Raw genomic sequence first — 24,077 nt, forward strand, 5'->3', positions numbered from 1 at the left:
TTTAATATTTTACCATAAATATGATGTTATTTGTAAGTTCTTTTGTAGATGGCCTTTTATTAGATAAAGTTCCCTTCTATTACCTGTAAGCCTTGAAGTTTCTTGTTGGTTTTTAGCCATGAATGGGTCTTGAATTTTGGCAAATGCACTTTCTGCATCTTTTGAGATGATCATATGGTTTTCTCCTTTTCTTCTGTTAATATAGTGATTTATATTGATTGGTTTTCAAATGTTAAGCCTGGAATAAACTCCCCACAGTCATGATATAGGATCCTTTTTATATACTGCTGGATTTAATTTGCCGCTATTTTTTTAAGAACTTTTGCATCTATGTCCATGAGGATATGGGTCTACAAATCTCTCCTTACAATGTCTATGTCAGGTTTTATTATCAGGGTCTGCAGTCCTCATAAAAAGAGTTGGGAACTATTCCCTCCTCTACCTTCTGAATGGTTTTATAAGGTTCCTTGGCTCTTTTGGATGCTCATTATGCTTTACTTCTCCAGAAGTTGAGAGAGAAATTTAAATATGCATATTATCCTCTTTCCTGAAATGTCCATCAACCATGTAATAAAAGTTCATGCCTAAAAAATTTTGGCATCAACTGTAGATTTTATTTATCCACATGTTACTTACCTTCTCCTAAAACTAGCACAGACATTGGAAATATCGGAACAGCGAACCAAAACTGATACTCATTCATGTATATGTATTTTTTTATTTGTTTGAGAAAATATATAGTATCCTAGGAAATGATTCTCTGAGTATACAGTGTGACAGCTAGGTTTAAGCAACTTATATTATTTCATAAAATAGAGTCTCTCAAAATAGTACATCTAAAAATCTACGGTTTTCCTTTTTAATCAGTGTGACAAGAATTAAAAACATTAAGGATTCTTTAAATTCTCAGATGCACCAAAAGCTTTATTAGAGCCAGGTTTTCTAGGCTTCTTGAAAATAAAGCTTTTCCTCAGGCTGTTGAGGCCAATTTGACTCATTTCAGTCTCATCTCTTTTCATTTCATCCAATCACTTTCTCTCCAGAGCGTAATGAGCTGTGAAGTGGCCAAAAGATAAACAGGGAAGAGAAAAGAAAACAATCAAGGTCTTGAATTAGATACAAATTGGGAAAATAAGTTTCAAAATAGTTGAAAATAATCATTCCTTTTACTTTTGCTTCTTTGGTATGTATGAACTATGGTCACCTTCTAGGATTTATAATTCAGTGAGGAGTTTCTGTTTTCATTCTTTTTCACTTTCCTTTGTTATTGCTTATGATAACAACATGTGAATAAAAATGAGAAAACAGATTTGTGGATTAAAATCTAAAACAAGAGAATGAAATTCAGACCAGCTCAATTTATTCTAAATCAGTGTTCTGAAACGAATACTCTCATGATTTAACTATGCTTTATATTACTGGAAAATGTATGAATTTAGAATATGATTGATTTTGTCAAACAGACAGGGAAGAACTAGAATGGTACTTGTGTTGTGATTTGAAATTTTGAAGACCTAGGAAGGATTACCTCTTGAAAGCCAAGAATTTCCTTTTATTTTTGTATTTGGAAAGCCCGTGCTTGAAGTTGTGCATGTGGAACATGAAGAATTCAGGCATGTTTCCATCAGCAGAGACTTTATTCAGATGCAGCCTTGCTAACCTTGGAGTACCGCACATGAAGCCAATTGTTGCTTCTGGAGGCTTTTTATTTAAACAGAGTATTTTCCCCTTCGTATCTCAATTTTAGTGTGTGCTTCTCACACACTAGTAAAAATAAGACATGACCCTTGCTTGGGTTAGGCTTGGGAAGTCATGGTTGATAGCAGGAGAGGAAACTGAAGCCAGAGAAGGAAACAGGGCCTGAGAGGGGCCACCTTATCTTCTGTTTTCTTTACATAGAAATGTCTCAACATGAGAGTAGAAACAATATTCTTGCACAAATATATTCAAAAAATGTTTAGTAGGCATATTTTCCAGTCATGTTACGATGAGAAACAGATGTAGATAATGTTAAGTCTTGTACCTTATGTATGTGTGTAAATATTTAACTCGAAAAACAGTCACATGAAAACTACTCTGGACTAATCTTGGAAGCAGGAAGCCACAAATTATAGGTCTGAAATTTACCACGAGTGGCTTCTGAGTCCAGATAAGTAAAACCAAATGAAAAGGATTGGAAAGTTTTATAAATAGTTCATGTTTTTTTGATGGGGGAGGGAAGAGAGAGGATTAAAGAGCATTTTAATGTACTTGAAGTATGATCAGTACATTTAATTATAATCAGAGCGCTAAGAATCATATGATAGGAATTCAGTTATGCATTTGAATCTAGACTATATTAGTTATCAACTTACATAGGAAAAATTACTGTGGAATCATAGCTTATCCTCAATTAGGTTCTAAAGTCAGCACATAAGGCAAAAATTACATATATTCAGACCTGGAAGGCATCCTGTTGGAGACAGATCTGCATTGTTCTACTAACACAGCTGGTGTCGGAAAACATCCCCATATCTTTTATAGGTTCTGGATGATGAGCTTAACTTTAGTTTATGGGCCAAAAGGCAAAAAAAAATGCAATTATTGACATCAGCAGCATGATGTATGGAAAATACGTCTTTAAAACTAGAAGCACACTGTGATTCTAATCAAGTGGAAATGAAAACAGATTTTGCCTTCCATCTCGCCCACAATCTGGGTCTTATACTCCTTGGTTTATTTGTTTTCAAGTTTAGTTTTCCTTTCATCAAAATAATATTGTCTAATTACCTTCCGTGCTTTAAATTATTTTATTGAAGTATAGTCTCCATATGGCAAAAGGCACAGCTCGTACGTGTTACAGTTCCATGAGTTTTAACGAATGCATATATTCATGTAACCCACACTGTTACCAAGATACGGAATATTTCTATTTGTGCCCTGTTACAGTCAATCCTGCCACTCTCTCCTCTCCCCAGAGGCAACCACAGTTCTGAGTTCTTTCTCCATAGATTAGCTTTTATCTGATTCAGAACTTTCTATCATTGGCATCACATGGTTTGTACTCTTAGTGATCTGGCTTCTTTGGTTCAGCACAATATGTATCAGATTCATTTATGCTGCTGCGAGTATCAGTAATAGATCATTTGTGTTTCTTGCTGTCTATTCAATCATATGAATATATCACAATTTGTTTACCTCTTTTCCTGTTTTTGGACATTTGGGTTGTTTCTAGCTTGAGGCTGTTATAAAGTCACTATGAAAATTCATGGTACAAGTCTTTGTGTGGATGTACATTTTGTTTATTTTTTCTGTTGAGTAAATACAAAAGAGTGGAACTGATGGTAATAGGGCATGTTTTGCTTAACTTGATAAGAAACTGCCAAACCTTAAAAAACAATGGTTGTGCTTTTTTTAGACTCCCGTCAGTAATGACGGAGAGTTCTGGTTGTTCTGCATCTCGCCAACATCTTTTCGTTTTTTGCCATTACAGTAGTATCTCATTGTGGTTTTGTTGCATTTTCCTAATGATTCGCTATGTTGAGCACTATTTCATGTGCTTATTGGCCATTTGTAGATCTTTTGTGAAGCATATATTATGGTCATTTGGCCATTTTTAATTGGCGTATTTGTCATTATATTATTGAGTTGGAAGAATTCTTATATATTGTGGATATAGGTCCCTTGCCTGGTGTATGTTTTGTGACTATTTTCTCCCAGTCTGTGGTTTGCTTATTTTGTTAAGGTCATTTTTAACGAGCACAGATTTTAAATTTTTTCTCTTATACTTAGTGATTTCTGTATCCTGGGTAGGAAATCTTTGCGTACCTCAAGATTTCAAAAATATTTCTTTATATTTTCTTCTGGAAGCTTTATATTTTTAACTTTTGTATTTAGGTCTATGAGGTAGGAATTGAAGTTATTTTTTTTTGTATGGGTATCCACTTTATAGCAGTATTATTGAAAAGTCTTTATGCATTGATTTGCTTTGGTGCTTTTGTCAAAAATCAGTTGATTATAAAAGTGTGTATCTATTCTTAACTCTCTTCTGTTCTATTGTCAGTTTGTGTACCCTTATACTCATATCACACTGTCTTGATTGCTATAGCTTTATTGTAGATCTCTTTTAATTTTTCTTAGCCATGTTTTATAGTTTTTAATGTAGAGGTTTTAGAGATCCTTTGCGAGATTTATCCATAAATATTTTTTGCTTTTGGATGCTATTGTAAATGTATTATTTTTTAAATATAATTTTCCATTTGTTTGTTACTATTATATAGAAATACTATTGTTTTTGTTTATTGGCTTTGTTTCCTGATGTCTTGCTAAATTCACTTATTAGTTGAGTAGCTGTTTTGTATATTTCTTTGGGTTTTTCTGTGTACATAACCATGCTGTCTGTGAATAAAGATAGTTTTATTTCTTCTTTTTTTAAGATTTATACTTTCTCTTTATTCTTCTTACATTATTACACTGGCTAAACCTACCAGAACAATTTTGAATAAAAATGGTAAGGGTGAATATCCTGGTGGTGTTTCCGATCTTAACTGGTGAGTGGTCTATTTCACCGATAAGTATGATATGGACTATAGCTTTTTGTACATGTTATTTTCAGATTGAAGAAATTTCCTCTACTAATAATTTGCTAACAGTATTTTTTTATGTTATCATGAATGGGTGTTGAGTTTCTTCAAATGCTTTTTCTGAATCTGCTAAGGTAATCATATGGTTATTCTCTTTTATTTTGTCAATGTGCAGAATTATATTGATTAGTTTTCAAAGTGAAAACAAACTTTCATTCTTGGGATATATTATACTTTTATATATTGCTGGATTTTATTTGCCAATATTTTGAAGAGACTTTTGTGTTTGTGTTCAGGTGGGACATTTGCATATGGCATTCTCTTCTTGTAACTTCTCTATTTTGGTAACAGGGTTTGCTAGCCTCATAAAAATAGTTTAGAAGTGTTTCCTCTACCCTTTTGTGGAAAATAGATTTAGTAACCCAGTCTATATCACAGGGTTATTTTGAGAATCAATTGAATGATATATATTAAAGTCTTTAAAACATATATATGATATACTATACACAAATAAAATGTTATTTTGTCATTTTTGTTAATAAAATATTAGTATACCACATAAACATTCTGTTAAGTGAAATTCTATGTTCTGACATTCCTAAGCTGTGGCAACATCATTTATTTATTTATTTGACATACTTAATTGGAAGACAGCATATTTGGCTTCAGGATAACAAAAAATTAAATCAGATATGGTCTCTTTATAAGGCTTCTTCATAATTATGGGTAGACACATTATGAAATCCAAAGTTTATTATGGAAAATCAAATACATCTCTAATGTGGTTTGGTATTAATCTTTAAATGTGCTCTAATTCTCCAGATTGGTGGTCCATGTTTGGGAGAATTTATGGCGATTACCTACCAACACATTATCATACTCCCTCATACTACCCCCCTGCCTTGATCTTGTTGGAAATTACAGTTCATCCTAGTTGTATGGTTAGAATATATATATTTGATTATATACATATCTTCTGAAAATATTCTGGGATCATGCTCATTCTTTCAAAAAGATGATGCTTAAAGTAGAACTTTATTTGAAAGCCAATATACCTATCGATTTTGACATGCAACCCACTCTCATTTCAATAAAATAAAAATAATTTTCTTAGAGATTGTGGAGTAATTTTCACAGGGGGTAAGTGAGGAGAGTAGAGGCTTGTGTTTGTACCTAGGTATCTGAAATGCAAATATATGTTTATTAATCTGAAATTATTTCTTTCTCTACCTAGAGACATCTGTGAGTCAGTTAATAATCTGTTTTCTCACCTGACTAAGGTCACAATTCTTGTCCAAAGGTGGAGGCACCAGAAGGCGAAGGAAGAGGCCCGCCAAAGAGCAAACAGGTGATACTTCCCTTTAAGTGCAGGAGAGGGCCAGCGTGGGGCAACACAACCAATCTTTTAGTGAGTGCTACCTAAAGTAAAGGTTAAGAATTTACACATTTTAATCTTGAGTCTATGTTTCTGTATTTTGATTTTCATTAACTCCCCAACAAATATTTATTTTAAAAACTTAAATTGACTGTTTTCCCTATCTGAAGGCAGATAGGGGGATCAATATCCCGTGGCCAAACGCAGGGTCACTAGTGGGTCTGGACCACCAGCTCCAGAGGATCAATAGGACTGAGACAGGTAAATCCGGGACTTAGGACACTGCCGCCATCTGTGGTGGACACTGGCCCATCCCACCTGTGATCTGTGCCACAAAGAAAACTGGATGAAGCCTTGGTTGCTTGTTCTTCACTCTACCTTCTGCTTTGTATTATAACTGTGTTTAAGGTAAAGATCTTACCACTGCTCTTCACGCTGGGGATCTGGGCTGCTTGTAATTCAGTTTATTCACATTAATAAACAGCTATCATGGGAGAAAACCCTTGGCTTTGCAGTATTTAGAAGATCTTCATATTTCTAAGGACTCCTACTCCTATTGCTTTATCTCTGCGCTTTTCATGGGCCCTCTCTTTCCCTATAGAAATGTCAGATGCACAGGAATGCTTTGTCCTATGTCCCACAAAAACGTCCTACAAACAGTTACTGAACAGCAAGACTATTAAATGCTTAGGGTACAAGGGTAAGCAAAAGCATTCACTGTCCATTCAGTCTGATGTAGACACAGATGTTAATCAAATAACCACAGTAATAAGGGCATCATTACAAAGTAGATGGGGCCCTGAAGGGAAAAGAACCCACTTCTGTGAGAACTTATCCCTGAGACCATTAGAGATAAAAGGTATTTTCAAGGACTTCTTTTGTGGTTTCGATCTTATCTCGTTTTGTCTTTTACAAAACAGAACTTTTCAGAATGTTGTGTTTTTCATGTAAAGAGTTGAGATGGATCAGCTGTGAGATGATCAACGCCTACGAGAATTCAGTTAGAACCACAGCAATGAATACATTTCTGAGCTTTCCTTTAATATTGAAAGAGGCAAAAGAATTCTTAGGATACTAAGCCTGGAGAAAGAAACACAAGAAAAAGGAGAGGTTTAAAAAAGTGAGAAGATGTTGAAATCTTTTCCAGGTAGATAGATCTGATCTTTGATTAGTTTATCCTTAGGGTCTCTGTCGGTAACATGTACATATGTATATTTATATATTCTTTTGTAGTTCTCCTGGTTGGATCAAACTTTATATAGATTACTATCTTATTCATCTTCCCAATATGCTGGGCATTCTTTTCGAAGAACTCTTGGGCACAGGGTCATAATGTCTGATTTGATTTTTCTGCTGTCATTTACTGTGGGCAACTTCCCCTGACTCTGCTCAGTTTCTCCATCACTAAAACAAGCTGATAGTAACCCAAGAATTTGTTTTTATGGTCAAAATGAAATCAGAATAACTTTGTAAAGAGTATACAAATGTAGATGATATGATTATTAGCTAAGAAGCAGGGTAACTCCCTTGTTAATGTCAGAGGAAATGTCAAGTTGACGTGGCAAAGACTATCTTGTGGAGCAGAGGCAGAAACAGGAACTGAAGATGAAGTTTCGGCTCCTGAGGGCTTTCTGTCTCTTTTATATGTGCATACATATAATTACACATCATTTTGTAATTTATTTGCGTACAGAATAGTATAGGAAAGCCTAACTAACTGGAATAAGGATTGGCTTAACAGGGACTGGATTTCACTCAAAATATCTTTCTGTAATAGATACAATAGTATAGACAAATAATGAAGGGAAAATATTTCAAATATCCAATAGAACAGAATTTTCTAGACCCTTAAAACATCTTGGAGGCAGAATTTTTAGAGTATTAGTTTAAAATACCTTCTATCTATTCCTTAGATTCTCTAAGACATTTGTGTGGCATAGATTTGTTGTCATAAGGAAATAAAAATATACACTTGAAAGTAAGTTAAATAAGATTTTCACAATTTAACTGAATGATGTTATTTTTATATTTAGAAATTAATCTATCAATATTTTGATAATGTGAAAATAGAGAAAATAAGAAGATATTGAATTAAGGGACAAGGTAGATGGGTGGTGCCATTTGTCAAGATGAGAATGAAGGACACGTTTTTAACGAGAGATGATGAGTTCATTTTTTTACATATTTCGGTAACTATAATACAGGGGGGTGGCCAGTGGGCAATCAGATGGATATCTCTGGAGTTCTGAATGTAATTTTGGCTTGAAATACAGATTTGGGACCCATTGGCATTGGTGATAGTTAAATAAAATGTAGTAGGAGAAAGCAAGAACACAAACAGGACCCCAGGAAACATCAATATTTAAGGGAGTAAAGGAGACAAGGGGGAGCAGAGTCTTAGGAGAGATGAAGAAAGTAGAAAGAAGACTGGGAGAAAGTAGAATCCTGAAAGGCAGGGGAAAGGGAATATTGAGACGGGATTTCATGCTGTGGGGAGGTCAGTAAGAAGGGGATTGAGAAGTGCCCACTGAATTCAGCGGCAAGAAAATGCCTGTCATTTTTGACATGAGCATCCTGATACAGCTGAGAGCCTGAAGTCGATCTTCAGATCTTTGAGAACCAAGTGTATAGTGAGAATTGGAGGAGTAAGAGCAAATTTCTTTCAAGAAGCTTGACTGAAGGGAAGGTTAAAAAACAAAAGGATTTGTTTAGAGGTAGGTGGGATTTAAAAATGGCTGTGCATTGACAAGAAAGAGAATAGAAAGGGATTGTCAGAAGGTAGGAGAAAGAAGGGATGATAAATGTGCTTTCTCTGAAGAATTGGGAGAGGGTGGCTCTCAAACATGGTGGAGGATTTGGTCTTCAATAAGAAGAAAAGGACAATGAGCATATATGAATGGTCTCTAACTCCTCTCGGACGTAGGAGGTGAGCTGGTTGGATGAGAGGTGGAAGGAGGAAGGACGCCTTGGATGTGAAGTTAGAAATAACTGTTGGTTTCTTGCGTCAGTCAGGCAGTGATTAAACCACAAGTCCTGAGCTCCCATGATGTTTTAGGCGCTGTGCTGGGGATTAACTGATGAAGCAAAACAGAAGTGGTCCCTGCCACCCTAGAGCGGCGGGACAGACATTAAACTTTTTTCTTTTGCATTTTTCTGGGAGAGGGTCTGTAGCCTCATCATATTTTCGAAAGGCATTCAGGACCCACAAACTGAGTAGCAGAAGATTAAAATTCTAAAGATGGTCTAATCTATTCCTTTTTTTGTACAGTCTCATTTTTAAAAAATTCAGATATAATTGACTTATAACATTATATTAGTTTCCAGTGTACAACATAAGGATTCGATATATGTATATATTGTCAAATGATCACCACAATAAGTTGGGTTAATATCCATCACCACACATAGTTACAAATGTTTTTTCTTGTGATGAGAACTTCTAAGATTTATTCTCTTAGCATCTTTCAAATATGCAATACAGTCTTATTAGCTATAGTTATCATACTATACATAACACCCCCAGGACTTATTTACCTTATAAGTGGAAATTTGTACTCTTTGACTCCCTTTACCCATTTTACCCACCCCTGGCCCCTGCCTCTGTCAACCACCAATCTATTCTCTGCATCTATGAGCTTGGTTTTTTTTTAGATTCCGCATATAAGTGAGATCATAGGATATTTGTCTTTCTTTGTCTGACTTATTTCACTTAGTATAATGCCCTCAAGTTCTGTCTGTGTTGTTGTAAATTCCTTTTTTTTAATGGCTGAATAATATTCTATTGTGTATATATACCACACTTTCTTTATCCATTCATCCACTGATGGACACTTAGGTTGTTGCCATGTCTCGGTCACTGTAAATAATGCTGCAGTGAACATGGGGGTGCATATATCTTTTTGCATTTAGTTCTTTGGATAAACACCCAGAAGTGGAATTGCTGGATCATATAGTAGCTCTATTTTTAGTTTTTTGAGGAACCTCCATACTGTTTCCCATAGAACAGCATGAATCTTAATCATACAAATAAATACAAATTTGTGACATTGATAAAGACTGTGAATAAGAGGTTTTTGGGGTTCTGGGTATTTTGAGAGATAGGGGAAGGTTACTTGAGAGAGATCTTTTGGGAATTGGAGGGAGAGAAAACTAGATACATAATGTTTAATAAATGTTAGATTTTCCTTTTTTTTTGGAAGTCACATAATTTGGAAGAGACAGTGTGTTTTAGCGTATGTTAACCTTCTTCCCCATATGTCCCTTTACGAAACTTTCCTCATCTAAGATGACTTGACATACTTGTAAGGAAGTTCCTTGTTTTTAAAAAAATAAAGGTACATGTTTACAGTTTTAAAATGATAACCAGAAAAGACTATGTAACCCATTGGTTTTTTTTGAGGAAAATTATCCCTGAGCTAACGTTCGCCGCTAGTCCTCCTCTCTTTGCTGAGAAGGATTCTCCCTGAGCTAACATCTGTGTCCATGTTCCTCAACTTTATGTGTGGGACATCTGCCACAGCATGGCTTGATGATCGGTGCACAGGTCTGTGCCCGGGATCCAAACTGGTGACCTCCGGGCTGCTGAAGTGGAGCCCACGCACTTAACTGCTAGGCCACTGGACTGGCCCGTGTAACCCATTTTTAATGGACTGTCCCTGTGTTCCTGAGTTTCAGATATCACCACCAACCTTAAATTGAAAATTATTCTCCTTCTATAAACCTGACAAGAAATTAGAACATTCTAAATTATTACCATCTTATAAATAATCTAGAAATTACGAATGTATATTACCTTCCCATCCTATTGCAATAGGGGGTGGTATAGTTATGACTCTTTTACCAAGATCTTTTCTCAGGAAGTCTGAAATTAATGTAAAGTATGCTTTGTTCTTTGTTGTGTATAAAAACTACTGGTTTGGGAAGGAAGGTTGGCTTCTGGATAAGTTTTGCAAAAAAGATGAATTAAATGGTAAAATTTTAAATTGAATTAAAATATTTTGGAAAGGAAAATAAGCACATGCACCACACCTTTTGACGCCTTTTCACTCTGTTCTTATTTCTTTTCGTAATCACTGCCCTTTATTTTCATCTTTCCCCCCTAAGAATTGCTAAGGTTTCTGCAGAGCTCTTTATACTTAAGAAGTGGCCCTCATGCCTTTCTTCTTTTCACTGGTGAGATCCTTACGAGAAATCCTTTGTTCACTTGCTTGTTGTTCATGTTTGTCGGTGGGTGGGTGTGAGTGTGGTGAGTTGGGGAGGGAGCCTGGATATCTAATAGTCTAATGTGTAGTATTTACTCAGCGTGTAGGGGAGCTTAATGCTGTTAGCAGACATTCATTTTTACTCACTATTTTTGATGCTTGTTGGAAGCAAAAAGCAGGGTATAGATAGCAATAAAGACATGGTGAATGCATATCTAGAGCCTGCTCACATTAAATGTAAATCTGCAGAAGAGTCTAAACCTTATTAAATATTAATTTGTGTGATTTTTGTTGTAATTTGGTGAAAGAGGTACTCTACTTGGGAATGGGGTGAGATTGAGGATAATAGAAGTAGAAGATACAGCTCTGGACACTCTTACAGGCTGAATTGTGTCCTTCCCAAAATTCACATGTTGAAGACCTAACCCCTAGTACCTCAGAATGTGGCTGTATTTGGAGACAGAGCCTGTAAAGAGGTGATTAAGTTAAACTGGGGCTGTTAGGGTGGGCCCTAAACCAAACCCCCAATGCTTTGATCTCAGACTTACCCTCCAGAACTGTGAGAAAATAAATTTCCGTCGTTTAAGCTGCCCAGTCTATGCTATTTTGTTATGGCAGCCCTAGCCGACCAATACACAGAGGTACATAAATAGAGACGTGAATTTTATATAGCGTCTGCAGGTGGAAGGAACAGTGCAATATAGAAATAAAGAGATTCGAGGGGGCTGAACAAACCTAGGTCTTAGAACTGAGTCTGGCGTTGACTAGATGTAGGATTTTGAGCAAATAATTTACTTGATCTTTCTGAGTGTCAGGTTTGTCTTCCTAAAATGGATTCCTTGTGAGAATCACATGAGCACACGTGAAAGCATCTAAAATCGAGGCCTGCCATCGGCGAGTGTTCCATGGCATCCGCCCTCCGGCCCTCTTCCCTGGTCATAGAAGTGCTTTCTCGAGAGGAGTTGATGGAGTTAGGTGTGTTGATCCTGACACCTTCCTGTCAGAAGGCTGTCACAAGCCATCTCTGGGTCTTAGTTTCTTGACTGGAGAGAAATGAGGGGACTACATTGCATTATTAGACTCTAACCCAAGGTAATTTTTTTTTACTCTAAAATGTTATGTTTTTAAGGAATTTAAGGAAGCAAGTTTGGATGAGAAGATGAGGAAGGGGATGCTGGATAAAAGGCACAGTATATACTAAAATATTATTAAATAATGAGAAAACAAGCACCGATGAGGTTAATTTGACTGCCGTGGAGAGCTTCCTAGAATTAGATAGCTGGGAGTGGGCTGGGCGTCAAGAAGAAGGAAGTTGGGCGCTGTTTCGTTGGTTGGAAAGGAAAGCTAGAGAGGGAAAAACAATCACTGATTCTTTCTTAACCTGTGAGATGTAATTTTTATGGAAGATTATTCTGATAAGTATGTGCAGGACAGATGGATGCAGAAAGAGGCAGGAGGCAGAAATATAGGGAGAAGCATAAGGCGGACCTGGTGATTGTCGTGGAAATGGGAAAATGGGTGGTGAAGAATGCACTGTAGAAATTATGAAGAGGGTGAGTATAGCAGGTATCAAAGAAGCGGGCCCGAGTAACTGAAAAGCAAGTGTGGTGGACCAGGCTGTTTAGCTGCAGCTGTTTTTCATTCTAAGAAAGACACCTGACCCGGTGATCATTGAGATGGAGAGGCTTCAGTGGACAGCCAGGAGGCACCAGCCTTCTCACTTATTTTCTTATGACTTAAAATAGACTATTTTAGTCACAGACAGAATGACTCTGTCTAGAAATGCAGGTGAGGACTTTTTCTTTTCCGATTTAAAGCTACAGTGGGAAATTTCCCAGGTTAACATGATGAACTGAATGTGGTGCTGGGAGGTCTGCAGAGAACCATCGGTGAGTAGCTGTCTATGAATTTGGTCATCCTGGCCTCTTGTTTTTCAGGATCTCTGGCTTCTGATCCAAATTTTTACTATACCAGATTAGAAATCTCCTAATATAAGCAAACTTTCATTCAAGATATCTAAATAGTGATTCGTTCTTTTATTCATTTATTAAATGTGTAAGAGTCAGGAATGCAAAGATGAATGAGATGCCATGCCACTCCTCAAGAAAGTCCTGGTCTGAGGGCTGACAGATTTGTACATGTACATGTTCAAGAGGCAATGTGAAAAGTGCTATCACACAGCTGCATTCATCTGATGGGGACTTAGAGAGAGTAACTGAAGCTGCTGGCTGCTGATCAACAATGCCTCACCAAAGATGACAGTTGCATAGTTGAAGATGATCTGTATATTTGAGTGCTGTGGAGTCAATAAACAGGAAAATGAAGGAACACGAGAAAGGATAAGAAACAAATAATTTATGAAGCATCTACCAAGCGCCTGACACTAACTGGGAAGATTCATGGAAATTATGTCACTGAATCCTCACAAACACCTTGGGTCCTAAATTATGTTATATTCAGTTTACAGATGAAAAAGCTGAGACTTGAGAGGACTGTAGTTTCCCAAAGTCCAACAGCTAGCTGGAGGCAGAAGCAGGATTTCAATGCGTCCGCAGTCCTTCCACCACACTGTGTGGTTACAACTAAATGAGACGAATAAAGTCGTGGTGAAAGAGGAAGTGGGAGAAGTTGGTTTTGCTGCCTCCGTGAAACAGAATGTGTGACTCAGAGATTTCTGACAACAAGACCTGGTGTTTTGTGTAGTCAAGGTCTGCAAATATCTCAGTTACTAGATTCAGGAGATTTTAACTCAACAACAGAAACTCACTGTCAGCCAAAAAGTGGGATAAACATTTCTTTGAGTTGGTATATAGACAGACTTATGAGAGCAATGAGGCAGCTCTGGATGATTTCCACAGAAAACCAAGTACAGCTGAGTCTCATTTACTTGAAAGTTATCTATTCTATAAACTCACACATCTAGCGCACAGCAAATCAACAAATAAGTAAAACTTTGTGAATGCTCAAATAGATGTCATAAATAACAAATAATGGATCTCATGCACTGTACTTCTTATTCCGTTTAAAGTCCTTGAGCCCTCAATCTATTCATTATTGCATATCTGGTTTCCAAATATCTCAGAAGATAAAAGAAACTCTCACAAGGATCACTGAAAACAATGAGAAGTAATGTCTGACAAGAAGGGGTTAGACAAAAAATAGAAAAAGCAGCTGCAAGAACTCAAAGATCTCAACATCAATTCAGATTTATGGTCAAGGGCCCTGAATGGATTGTGGGAATTACCCTTGTAATAAACCCATGTGAGATAGTAGATATTTTCAATATCGACCGAGAATCATCAATATAAGATTAAACTAGTTTCAGGCTACTTTTCTAAGTACATAGGAGGCATATAGTACATTCGCAGTACATCCAGTTGTCTGAGATAACTAGCATGAAGAAAGTCTCATTGCTTAAGAGGATGGGAACTCAGCCATCCGGATGATTTATCAGTACACGAAATGGTGTATCCTCAAAGGATCTTAGATAATCTGGTGCCTTATTGTTTAGCTATGAACTCCAATTTCCAACCACAACTTTCACTGGAGTGAGGCAGGGGGCCCAGGGGAATGGCCTCCTGTTGGCCGGAAGTGGAGAGAGGAGAAATTCCACCATCCAAGGGGTCCACCATACATCTGCACCCTCCACTTCCCACTGTAGCTGCGGTGGGGGTGGTGCTGGTGAGAGAAAATCTCCCCATTCAATCCTTGCTCCCTCTCCTGGTCTTAGATCAACGAAGTTGGGAAGTAGGGACAAAGGCCCTGGCCCATGGCCTTCTTAGGGTGGTCTCAGCGCCCCACTGGGCACACACAACACGCACACTCACTTGTACCAGGTCTTATTGCAAATGTCACAACAGTAACTAAAAATATTCCTTAGGCATGTGTTAAGTAATCGTACTGACAGCCTTTTGTTTTACTTCCTTATTCTTGCACTGTTCCAATTGTGCTAAAAGTACCCAAGCGTCTGACATAAATTCAAAAGAAGCCTGATGCACAAGGGGAAAAAAAATAAAAAGAAGGGGCTTGGGTAATTTGCAAAATAGATAATGAGTTGTTACATGATTGAGTCAAATATACTGCTTCTTAAAAGATATTTTAAATGTTAAGTCACTTGATTTTTCTCTCTCGGTAGGAGAAATGCTGACCGGAAGCTTCACAAAGCTGTTAAATGCCTTTTCAGAAATTGCAAATGTGACTTAAGAAATAGACTTATTGCGTGTGGGCTGATGATGACCTTAGGTTGTCAAAAGGACTAGAAGACTCATGGAACTTCTAATATGGCTTTTTGTTTAAAAGAGGATGCCACTGTTCTTAGTCACAGCATAGGTCTCAGTCAGACGTTTGCAAACACTCTGTAAAATGCTACCTCAACAGTTTGTGTTTGTCAGAGTTTTAACTTCTTTTATGCCCAAGACACCCTTGGCTGAGAAAGCCTATGGACCCCTTTTCAGAATAATGTTTTTAAATATATAAAACGAAATATAAAAGATTACAAAGAAACCACATAGAAAAAATATAATAATCAAAAAACCGGTAGTGTAGTAATATAGGTGCTTCTTTATTAACGCATTAGATGACGATCTAGCGGCGAGTCTCATGACATCGGAGTGGCAACGATGAGCGTGAATATTCGGAGATAGACACAGCAATTATAATGGGAGATGAGAATACCTGTGATTCTTATGGGAAACAAAATCACAGATATTGCTAATACTTCTGTGGTTTGTGACCAATATTTTTATTGGAAGAAAATGTTAAATTTCAGTTAGAGATCCGTGAAAACGAAGATATATTTTCCCCAAGTAAGGGTGCAGACTCCCTGAATCCTGTCTACAGGCCCCTTTGAGGGTCCATGAGCCCCAAGTTAAGGGCCCCTGGAATAGGTAAATCATTGCCATATGATTATGAGCATCATTGAGATAAGTTTCTTCAAATAAACATTTGTATATAAATCCAAGTGCAGTTATGAACATTCATATTTTTAATTCTTAATTAGAAATGTCATTCACTCATTTATTTATTTTCTTACTTCTAACCTGCCTGTTTTTGAAACGATTTGAAGCAATTTGCATAAATGCAGACAGCAAAATATAATAAAATTACAAATAAGTGGATGAGGAAAAAGGAACAATAGAAAAGATTATAGGAAAAGTAAGAGGTGTCTTGGAGTGAAATTAATATACAAAGTGTACGATGGAAAGTTCTAGACCTTTATTAGAGTATGATGACAAATTTGATTCTAAGTTTTGTGACTTTTAATGCAAAGGGCAAGTCACAATTAGTTATAGGCTCATGACCACATCCCCTTTAAAAGAAAGTGAGGAGATGCCCAACTCTTTCTCTACCGAAACTAAAGAGAAATTCCTTCTGTAGGCCTTGTCTCATAACTGTCTTAGTCTGGGCTGCTGTAGCAAAATATTATAGACTGAGTGGCTCAAACAATAGACATTTCTTTCTCACAGTTCTAGAGGCTGGGAAGTCTGGGATCGGGGTGCCAGCATGGTTGGGGTCTGGTGAGGACTCTCTTCCTGGCTTACAGGCCATCTTCTTGCTGTGTCCTCATAGATTTCTCCCTTGTTTCTTCTTCTCTAAGGGCACTAAATCTCATCATGAGGTCTCCACCTCATGACCTAATTACCTCTGAAGACGCCATCTCCAAATACCACCACACTGGGGGTTTGGGCTTCAACATATAAATTTTCGGAGGGGAGCCCACAATTCAGTCCAGAGCAATGATACACTGTGTAATGAAATTAACAGTTCTCTTAAAAATTTCCGTGTCTCCCTGGGTTCTCTTATAATTTCTCCATGTAAATCAATGACATATGTTTCTGCTGGCCCAGCTTAGTATGGAAATGGATTTTCAAATATCTGGTCTAAATTTTTTAACCTTCTGGAGGTATAAAGTACTATTATTTATTTTTATATATTTATTTTTTTGGGTACCACCTCCTTAGAGGTACTTCTTCCTGAAATGTGGATTAGTAATTATTAATTTATCTATGTCATGGGCCAATATGAGACTCTGCTGAAAGCCATAAATGCAGATACACATTAAATTCTGCATACAATTTCAGGGAATCACAGATCTCCTGAAATCTCAGTGCTTTGAGTAGTAAATAACTCTGGGATATAGAGTAACAGACAGGCCTTTAAATATATTATAAACGTTGTTTATTGTAACTGAGCTTTTGACATGGATTGATAACCAGCCAGTTGGATTTAATGCTCCTGGCGAGCATGGGAATGCCTCTATTCTGCACTGCAGATTAAATAAATGCTCTAAAAGCCTGGAGAACTGGGAACCCACAGGCACATTTAACAAAATACAATGCTAGCATTTCAAGGTTGGAGGGGTGCCTGGATCATACAGCCTCAACTCTTGTGCCCAAGATTCTCAGGCCCCTTGGAGACATCACTAATCTTTGGGTACCACCACTACATGGTTCCAGGAGAGGACGAACCAAATGCGGACACATCTCTCAACGCTCACATCTCTTACCCCCGATCATTTGCCATAGCCCAGCTAAAACCCATCTGTAGTGTAAGAAATCAGGGGTAACCCAGGTGAATCCAGATTTTGTGAAACCAGAAGCTTATACAATTTGGGGTATTCTTTAGGAAAAATAATACAAAATTGCAAAGGAAGAGCTGCGGGAAACCTAAAATTTAAAAGACTCGACAGAAATGACAATTAATTTCAAGTTTTAAAAAGCTGACGAAACACCAGAAGTAGCACATTATCCAGAAAGATAAGACAATTCTAAAATTAAATGCCTGACATACCTCTAAAATACTTTTTCTCCTACATTTTTAGCTTCATAATTTGTGATTGCCTCCTCATATGATAATGCTTTTGTGACAACATTTTCTCTAGAGAACATGGAAAGATAATCCAGTCTGTCCTCTAGCATAAGTTCATCAGAATTGCTTTTCTTTTTTATTCGTTGTTTAGAAGTCAGAGTCTTTGGGCTTCACAATGTATTACTGGCAATGTAAATTTTTAGGATGTCTCTCTCACGTTTCTTTCAACTATGAGCTTTAAAATTTGAAAGGAGTTCCCCCAGTCTTGCTTCTGCTTCTATTCATTAGAAATCTTCTTTCCTTCCACTACCCACAGACACAGGGAAATGCATGACCTGTTCGTATTGTAATATGACCTCTGGCCCTGAGCCATCATATCACCAGGCCGGGTGAATTAGCCAGTGGGAAATAGAGTGTCACTGGAGTTATTACGACACTAGAACAGCTAGGAATAACTTAACAGCACAAGGAAGAGGCTGAGAGCCACATAAGTATATCCCATTAATCACAAAGCAAGTATATCAGAGTCCAAATCTTTCCAAGTTTGTTGACACTGGCAATGTATACTCTCTTCTGGAAAGATCCCATTCCTAACCGTGGGGATGTGATCTTATCACAGGCCCTAATAAGACAAATATCTTAGAACTCAGCAGCCTAAGATCAGCATGAGTAAAGGCCACTTGGAATAGTTCGCAATCTATTTCCATTCACAGATGAAAGGGTATTTAAAGCCATAGACACATAGACCACAGAATATGACTAGAATGATTTTAACCTGGAAAATTTAAACCTGATAGAACTATATGCTCATTTCGACTATAAAACTCTTGGTACAGCACACATGGAATATTTTAACTGATTAATATAACTTTCTGGTAAATGCCCCAAGATAATTGGCTACAAAATATATGCTTTGGTAAGTAGCCGAGTTAACATGTTTTATAGATTTATTGATTATGAGCCAGTCAAATGTGGGTCTAAGTCTAACAAAGGTGCTTACTTTGGGTTTAGAATAGTTGGTCTGTGGCTCTTCTTTTCAGGAGTCATGTATCAAGGCTTCTCCATTAAACCCACACCTAGCTGGCAACAATTAAAGCTATTGTTTTCAAATACAAGAATTCTCATTTTATTACCTATGGAAGGGGAGTGTCTGTCACCTTCATGCAAGAGAGGAGTTAAGTTGCGAAGGCACAGGAAGCGCCTGCCTCTTCAAAGCCCATAGGAAGTACAGAGTTTATTTGACTATATTTTGTGTGTGTGTGTGTGTGTGGGGGGGGGCCTACTTTGTTTGTTTGTTGAAGAAGAAAATGCCATTTCTCTCAATACTTACATTCAAATAAATTAAGAATAAATATTTTCAGAGGCTCAGTTGAGGAATTAGAATAAATAGGAATACTCTCTTTATACTTAAGCCAAAATTACGTCTACTTTGGACTTTACCCACAAACAGGCCAAACCTGCATTTTATTTTTATTGGAGGCGGACAGGAGCTGTCCTTTCCTTCTGAGAGGGAATAAAAAACACTGTACACACCAGTGGAAGCAATGACCTCCTTCTTTCATGGGGCCTTAGAAAATGAATGGTGAGGTGATGGACCATTCGATTGGTTTAAAACAATTCTAGAAATGGGTTTTTATTTTTTACATAATTTTGTTATTAAATAACAAAAATAATTTTATTACTTAATATTTTTAAGTAATGATGAATTTTAATAACTATTCAGGCATAGAATTCCTGAGGGAAAATAAATTAGAATAGTATAGATTCACGATTTTCAGAAGAATTTTTTTAAGTATAGGATTCTTTCTTTGAATGGAAGTGTGCCCTGAGTCCAAAGTGAAACCAGTAACCCCGGCTCTCAGCACACCTCCCCTAGTCTTTTCTCCCAACTGCTTAGAACCTGGCATATTATTGGGCATAGAGCAGGTTCTCAGCCTCATGAAGCACTTGTGGGCGGAATGACTGTTCAAGTTTTTAGGAGGCTAAGTGCTGACAATATTTTAAGGCATGAGTGATTCATGACCTTTCTGTGAAAGAAACAGTAGGATTTCCTGAGAGATTCTGGGGTGAAGCACTGAGACAAATAGAAGCACTGGCATCCTTTCTCTCTCTGATCACATGTAGGCGTGTATGTGTGTGTGTATGCGGTGCTGATGCTGGTAACCTTAATAGGAATTACTCATTCTCTATTGAAAGGAGAAGAGGCCTTTAATAGTTCTTCATTCTCTAAAGGATCGTTGCTCTCCATTTCTTTTGCTTTCTTTGGGTTTGCGTCATTTTTCAGTTGAGTTAACTGGGCACAGTCTGTTTCTTATATGAACAACTCAAAATGTCCACGTGATTTGAGATTATATAATTGACTACAATAACTCATGAAATGTTTGAGAAGTTAAGGTTAAGCTCTTGGCTTAAACCTAGTTTAAGTTATTATTGAGAAGTTCTCTATAATCAACTCTAAAAAGACATTTTGGTGACAATTCGAGAAATTGTTCAGTCAAAGCAGTGTGTATATGAAATAGCATTACAATCTGTTTTCTCATGCGTCTTCAAAATTTTTCTTAAGAAAACTTTTTGTAATTCTCTAAAACTGAGCCAGATGATTCTGAATCCTACATTTTCCTATTAACAGTGAGTTTTGACTTAAACAATCTGCATTCTGCTGTTTATAGAGCTCTTTCCCTGAAAGTACACAAAAATCTTAAATGATGAAATATTTGAGATTGCCCTAATCACTGAGCCTTAGAAGTGTTGCTAGTCTTGTTCTCAAAAGGATTTCTGTGCTTTATGTACTGGTTTTCAAACACTGAAAATGTGCATGTGGACTTTCACATTGTTCTGCGTCCTAGGACCTCCTGCTCAATGACAGAGATAAGAAAAGAATGCTCTTCAGAGCATTGCAGCTCATTAGGGTGCTGTCCAAAATCTCATACATGCCTGATAAAGTTAGTGGAATGCCAGGGCCTCTGCTGTGATTAAAGAATCTCAATGTGACTTGTCAGGGAGCTCAAATATTAGCTATAATCCCCATCTGTGCAGAGCTCTAAGATTAGGCCTTGTAGACACAAAGCTATATATATAGAATACCCCTTGTTACGTTACAAGTTTTCAAAATGAATAGAAGAAAATGGAGCAGGAACTACACAGGTTAAGAGTGGGTATCTATAGATTTGGGGATGAGGGGTAGTTTTTGTTTTATTAACTTTTTTCTTTTGCATTTTGTAAGTTTACAACAATGTGAATATGTATTTTTTATATCAAAAACTTTATTTTCTAAAAAATGGAATGAATGCTATAATTGTTGCTTTGAGTAAGGACATGGTGAATACAGATCCTGTATATACTTTGTCCCTTCTAGCGCTCAATAGCCAGCACCATTGTCAGACATGCATATCACTTTGGGTTTAAAAATATGCCTGTGGTAGGGGTGGTGACTCAGAAGCCTGCTCTGTGCAAGAAGGACCAAACAACTGGAAATGCAGTGACTTTAGAACAGTGAGGAAGGGAAGAGGAAAGTGTCATTATATAATATACATTTAGCATCTGCATCTAATCCACTCCTCCCTCCCAACATTGGGAATGGGGCTGGTGTGTCAGCCTCTTTCACTTTAATGTTCCTTCTCCTTTACCAAAAACCATTGACGCTGATATTCATGTAAAGAGCATTTTACATGGAATATGCATTTTTGTCAGAGAAGTACAGAAGGAGAGTTTTCCTAGGTGTAGAAAGTTGACACAAATGAATCTCTACTCATGGGAGTTTCTAGGGAGTGTGGCAGAGCTTTAGGGAGGGCTAATGAGGCTAAAAGATGTGATATTGGCCTCTGGGAGAAGCAGAGTAGGCAGTGGCAAAACTGTGAAGTGAATTTTGTTCTCAGTCTTGTCCTGTCTTCTTTATATCCTCATCTATGGCAGCTCCCTTCCCCTACCTCCCACAGGCCTGGCCTTGTGCCACCCTCTGGCTGGTCAAAGTTCCTACAATGACACACCATCATCGAAACTGCGCACCCCAAAGCCTCTTTCCTTCATTTTCCTCTTCTTTCCTTTCTTTTTCCCTGTGCTTCCCTTTACCCTCATTAAATGTATATAGAGTTCACAGCATATCAAGAATCAAAACAGAAAAGCTTGAGAGTCATGAATTTTGCCTCCTTCGTATAGCTAATAATTTGGAACATAGTGTTTTGAACCGCGTCAGGAGGAGGGTCTGCCAACTTGATCTGCAATGTTAGGCTGCAGCCAACCAATTGCTGATGGGCACTGTGTGTCAAAGCTGGGTCAGTCACTGCCCTGCCGGCAGAGAACATTCAGTAAATGGCGCACCCTTCAGAAAGGACTCAGAGACATGACCAGGTGCATTGTATGGGGTCCAAGAGCCATGGGGCTCCTGGCAAAAGCCAAGATGAGCGAAGAAGTCTGGCAGGGTGGGAGGAGGCATGGTTGTGGGTTCAAAGATCTCTGACACAGAGCCTCCTTGTCCTCTGCTCCTCCCCACCCAGTCCCTCTTCTAGAGCGCCTGTGGGTTCTGAAAGAAGAGAGTATAGTCAAAGGAAAGCAACTGTAACTGTGTAGAGTTCTCATCAAAGTAATGATCAGAAACAGGTATGTGTGTGTGTGGGGGGGGCGTGGCTAGATGAGGTTGGGGGCAGCATAGGCTGCCAGCTATGAGGAGTAGAGTGGCAGCTGTCCTCAGAGCAGAGGTCGCCAGCCAGAGTGACAGATTTCAGGGCAGTAGTCCTCATCTGTAAAATGGGAATACAGACAGCACCAACTTTATAGGGCTGTTGTGAAAATTGAATGATTCACACGTGTATAGCATTTAGCACGTGCCTATGCAAATTAAGTAATAATCAGAGCTTAATAAATGTTTTTTCATCATGGTTTTTGTGAGATCCCTTCTCTCTACTTATCTTCTACTTATTTTCAAGTGGTTACAAAGATTGATTTTATGTGATGCAATAAAATGGATTTAGGCCATGTTTTTTATTTAAGCAGAGAAATTGCTTTTCAGGATGTATTAGAAAAGGGTTAGATTAAACCTTAAGTGGATCAAACTTGAGCAAAATTTTAAAAACAATTGTGGCCTCTCAAAGTTGATTTTTTACCAAATAAAAAAATTGGGCACTAATGTCATCTTTTGCTTTAGGAAGATTGTGAGAAAAACTAATAACACTTGGTGGAGGTTAATATAGTATTGAAAGTAGTAATTTTAACAGTTTTGAACTCATTTTCAAAGACATAATTGGAATAATTTTCAATAGACATCAGTCTTTATTTCTTAGGAAATTACAGTGATTAACTGCAGGCAGCCTCTCTTATTGTTATTTGAAGATAATAGGACACTGTTGAGGATTGGGGAAAAAAATGAATGATTCATGTTCTATTAAAGACTTCATAGCTGAAACATTCTTCATCAGTCTTTCTGTCTGGCTACAATTTATATGTTCAAGGCATAATCATCAAATGCAGTTTCCTTTACTGTATTTGGCCTAGAAAATTAATTCCAATGAAGAATAAGAATAATGCTTTTCCTAGGATTAAAATACAGATTTTTCTTTTAAGGGGGTGCATAATATACCAATTTAAAACAAAATGATGTTATACTTGCAGAACTCTGTGATAGTTGAAAAGAGAGTTTTGTTCCATCTTTGGGTATTTTCAGGATTCTGTCTCTGCTTCCTTAGGAAATTGAACACTGGACAAGGGCAATAATTTCACACTCATTATTCAGGCATTTGAAATTACTCTTTTACTTTGAAATGAGATATTCAAATCACTGAGTGTTAGGAAAATTGTACATGGATGAAGGAGCAAATGGGTCTTGATCTGTCTTCTTAGCTTGAGGCTTTGTAGAGGTGGCAATGTGGTTTTTATCAGTGGAAAATAGCACCCTATTTCTTCAAGATCTTTCCAAACTCGAAATGATTTAGATAGTATATTTGAATCTGAGTACCACCCAGGTAAGCATCTGCATTCGCCCTTACATAGGCATTGTTGCTTTTTAAATGTGAGTAATGCTATAAAAGTTGTCTAGCTTTCACCCCCATCAACACCCTTGACTTGTAAGATGGAGAAACCTATTTGTGCTCTTTCTGGCTGGAATGTCTACTTAGAGATTCATGCTATTGGTTGTGAATC

At 37.4% G+C, this 24,077-nt stretch overlaps 1 protein-coding gene across 13 annotated transcripts in view; it reads left to right on the top strand.

Annotated features, from left to right (window-relative positions):
• Positions 1–24,077, top strand: part of IPCEF1 (interaction protein for cytohesin exchange factors 1) — a 169,044-nt gene that overhangs the window by 26,453 nt on the left and 118,514 nt on the right. For 3 of the 13 annotated variants that reach the window (XM_070486473.1, XM_070486363.1, XM_070486400.1), the window contains exon 2: positions 5,863–5,910. The exons of 8 other annotated variants lie outside the window; for them this stretch is intronic. In XM_070486473.1, the coding sequence (XP_070342574.1) occupies positions 5,863–5,910 (48 nt within the window). Of the gene's footprint in view, positions 1–5,796; positions 5,911–24,077 lie in introns of all 13 variants that reach the window. 2 more of the 13 variants (XM_044760708.2, XM_070486586.1) reach the window with 2 other exon arrangements.

This window comes from Equus asinus, chromosome 1, assembly GCF_041296235.1.
Source record: "Equus asinus isolate D_3611 breed Donkey chromosome 1, EquAss-T2T_v2, whole genome shotgun sequence".
Classification (NCBI taxonomy): Eukaryota; Metazoa; Chordata; class Mammalia; order Perissodactyla; family Equidae; genus Equus; species Equus asinus.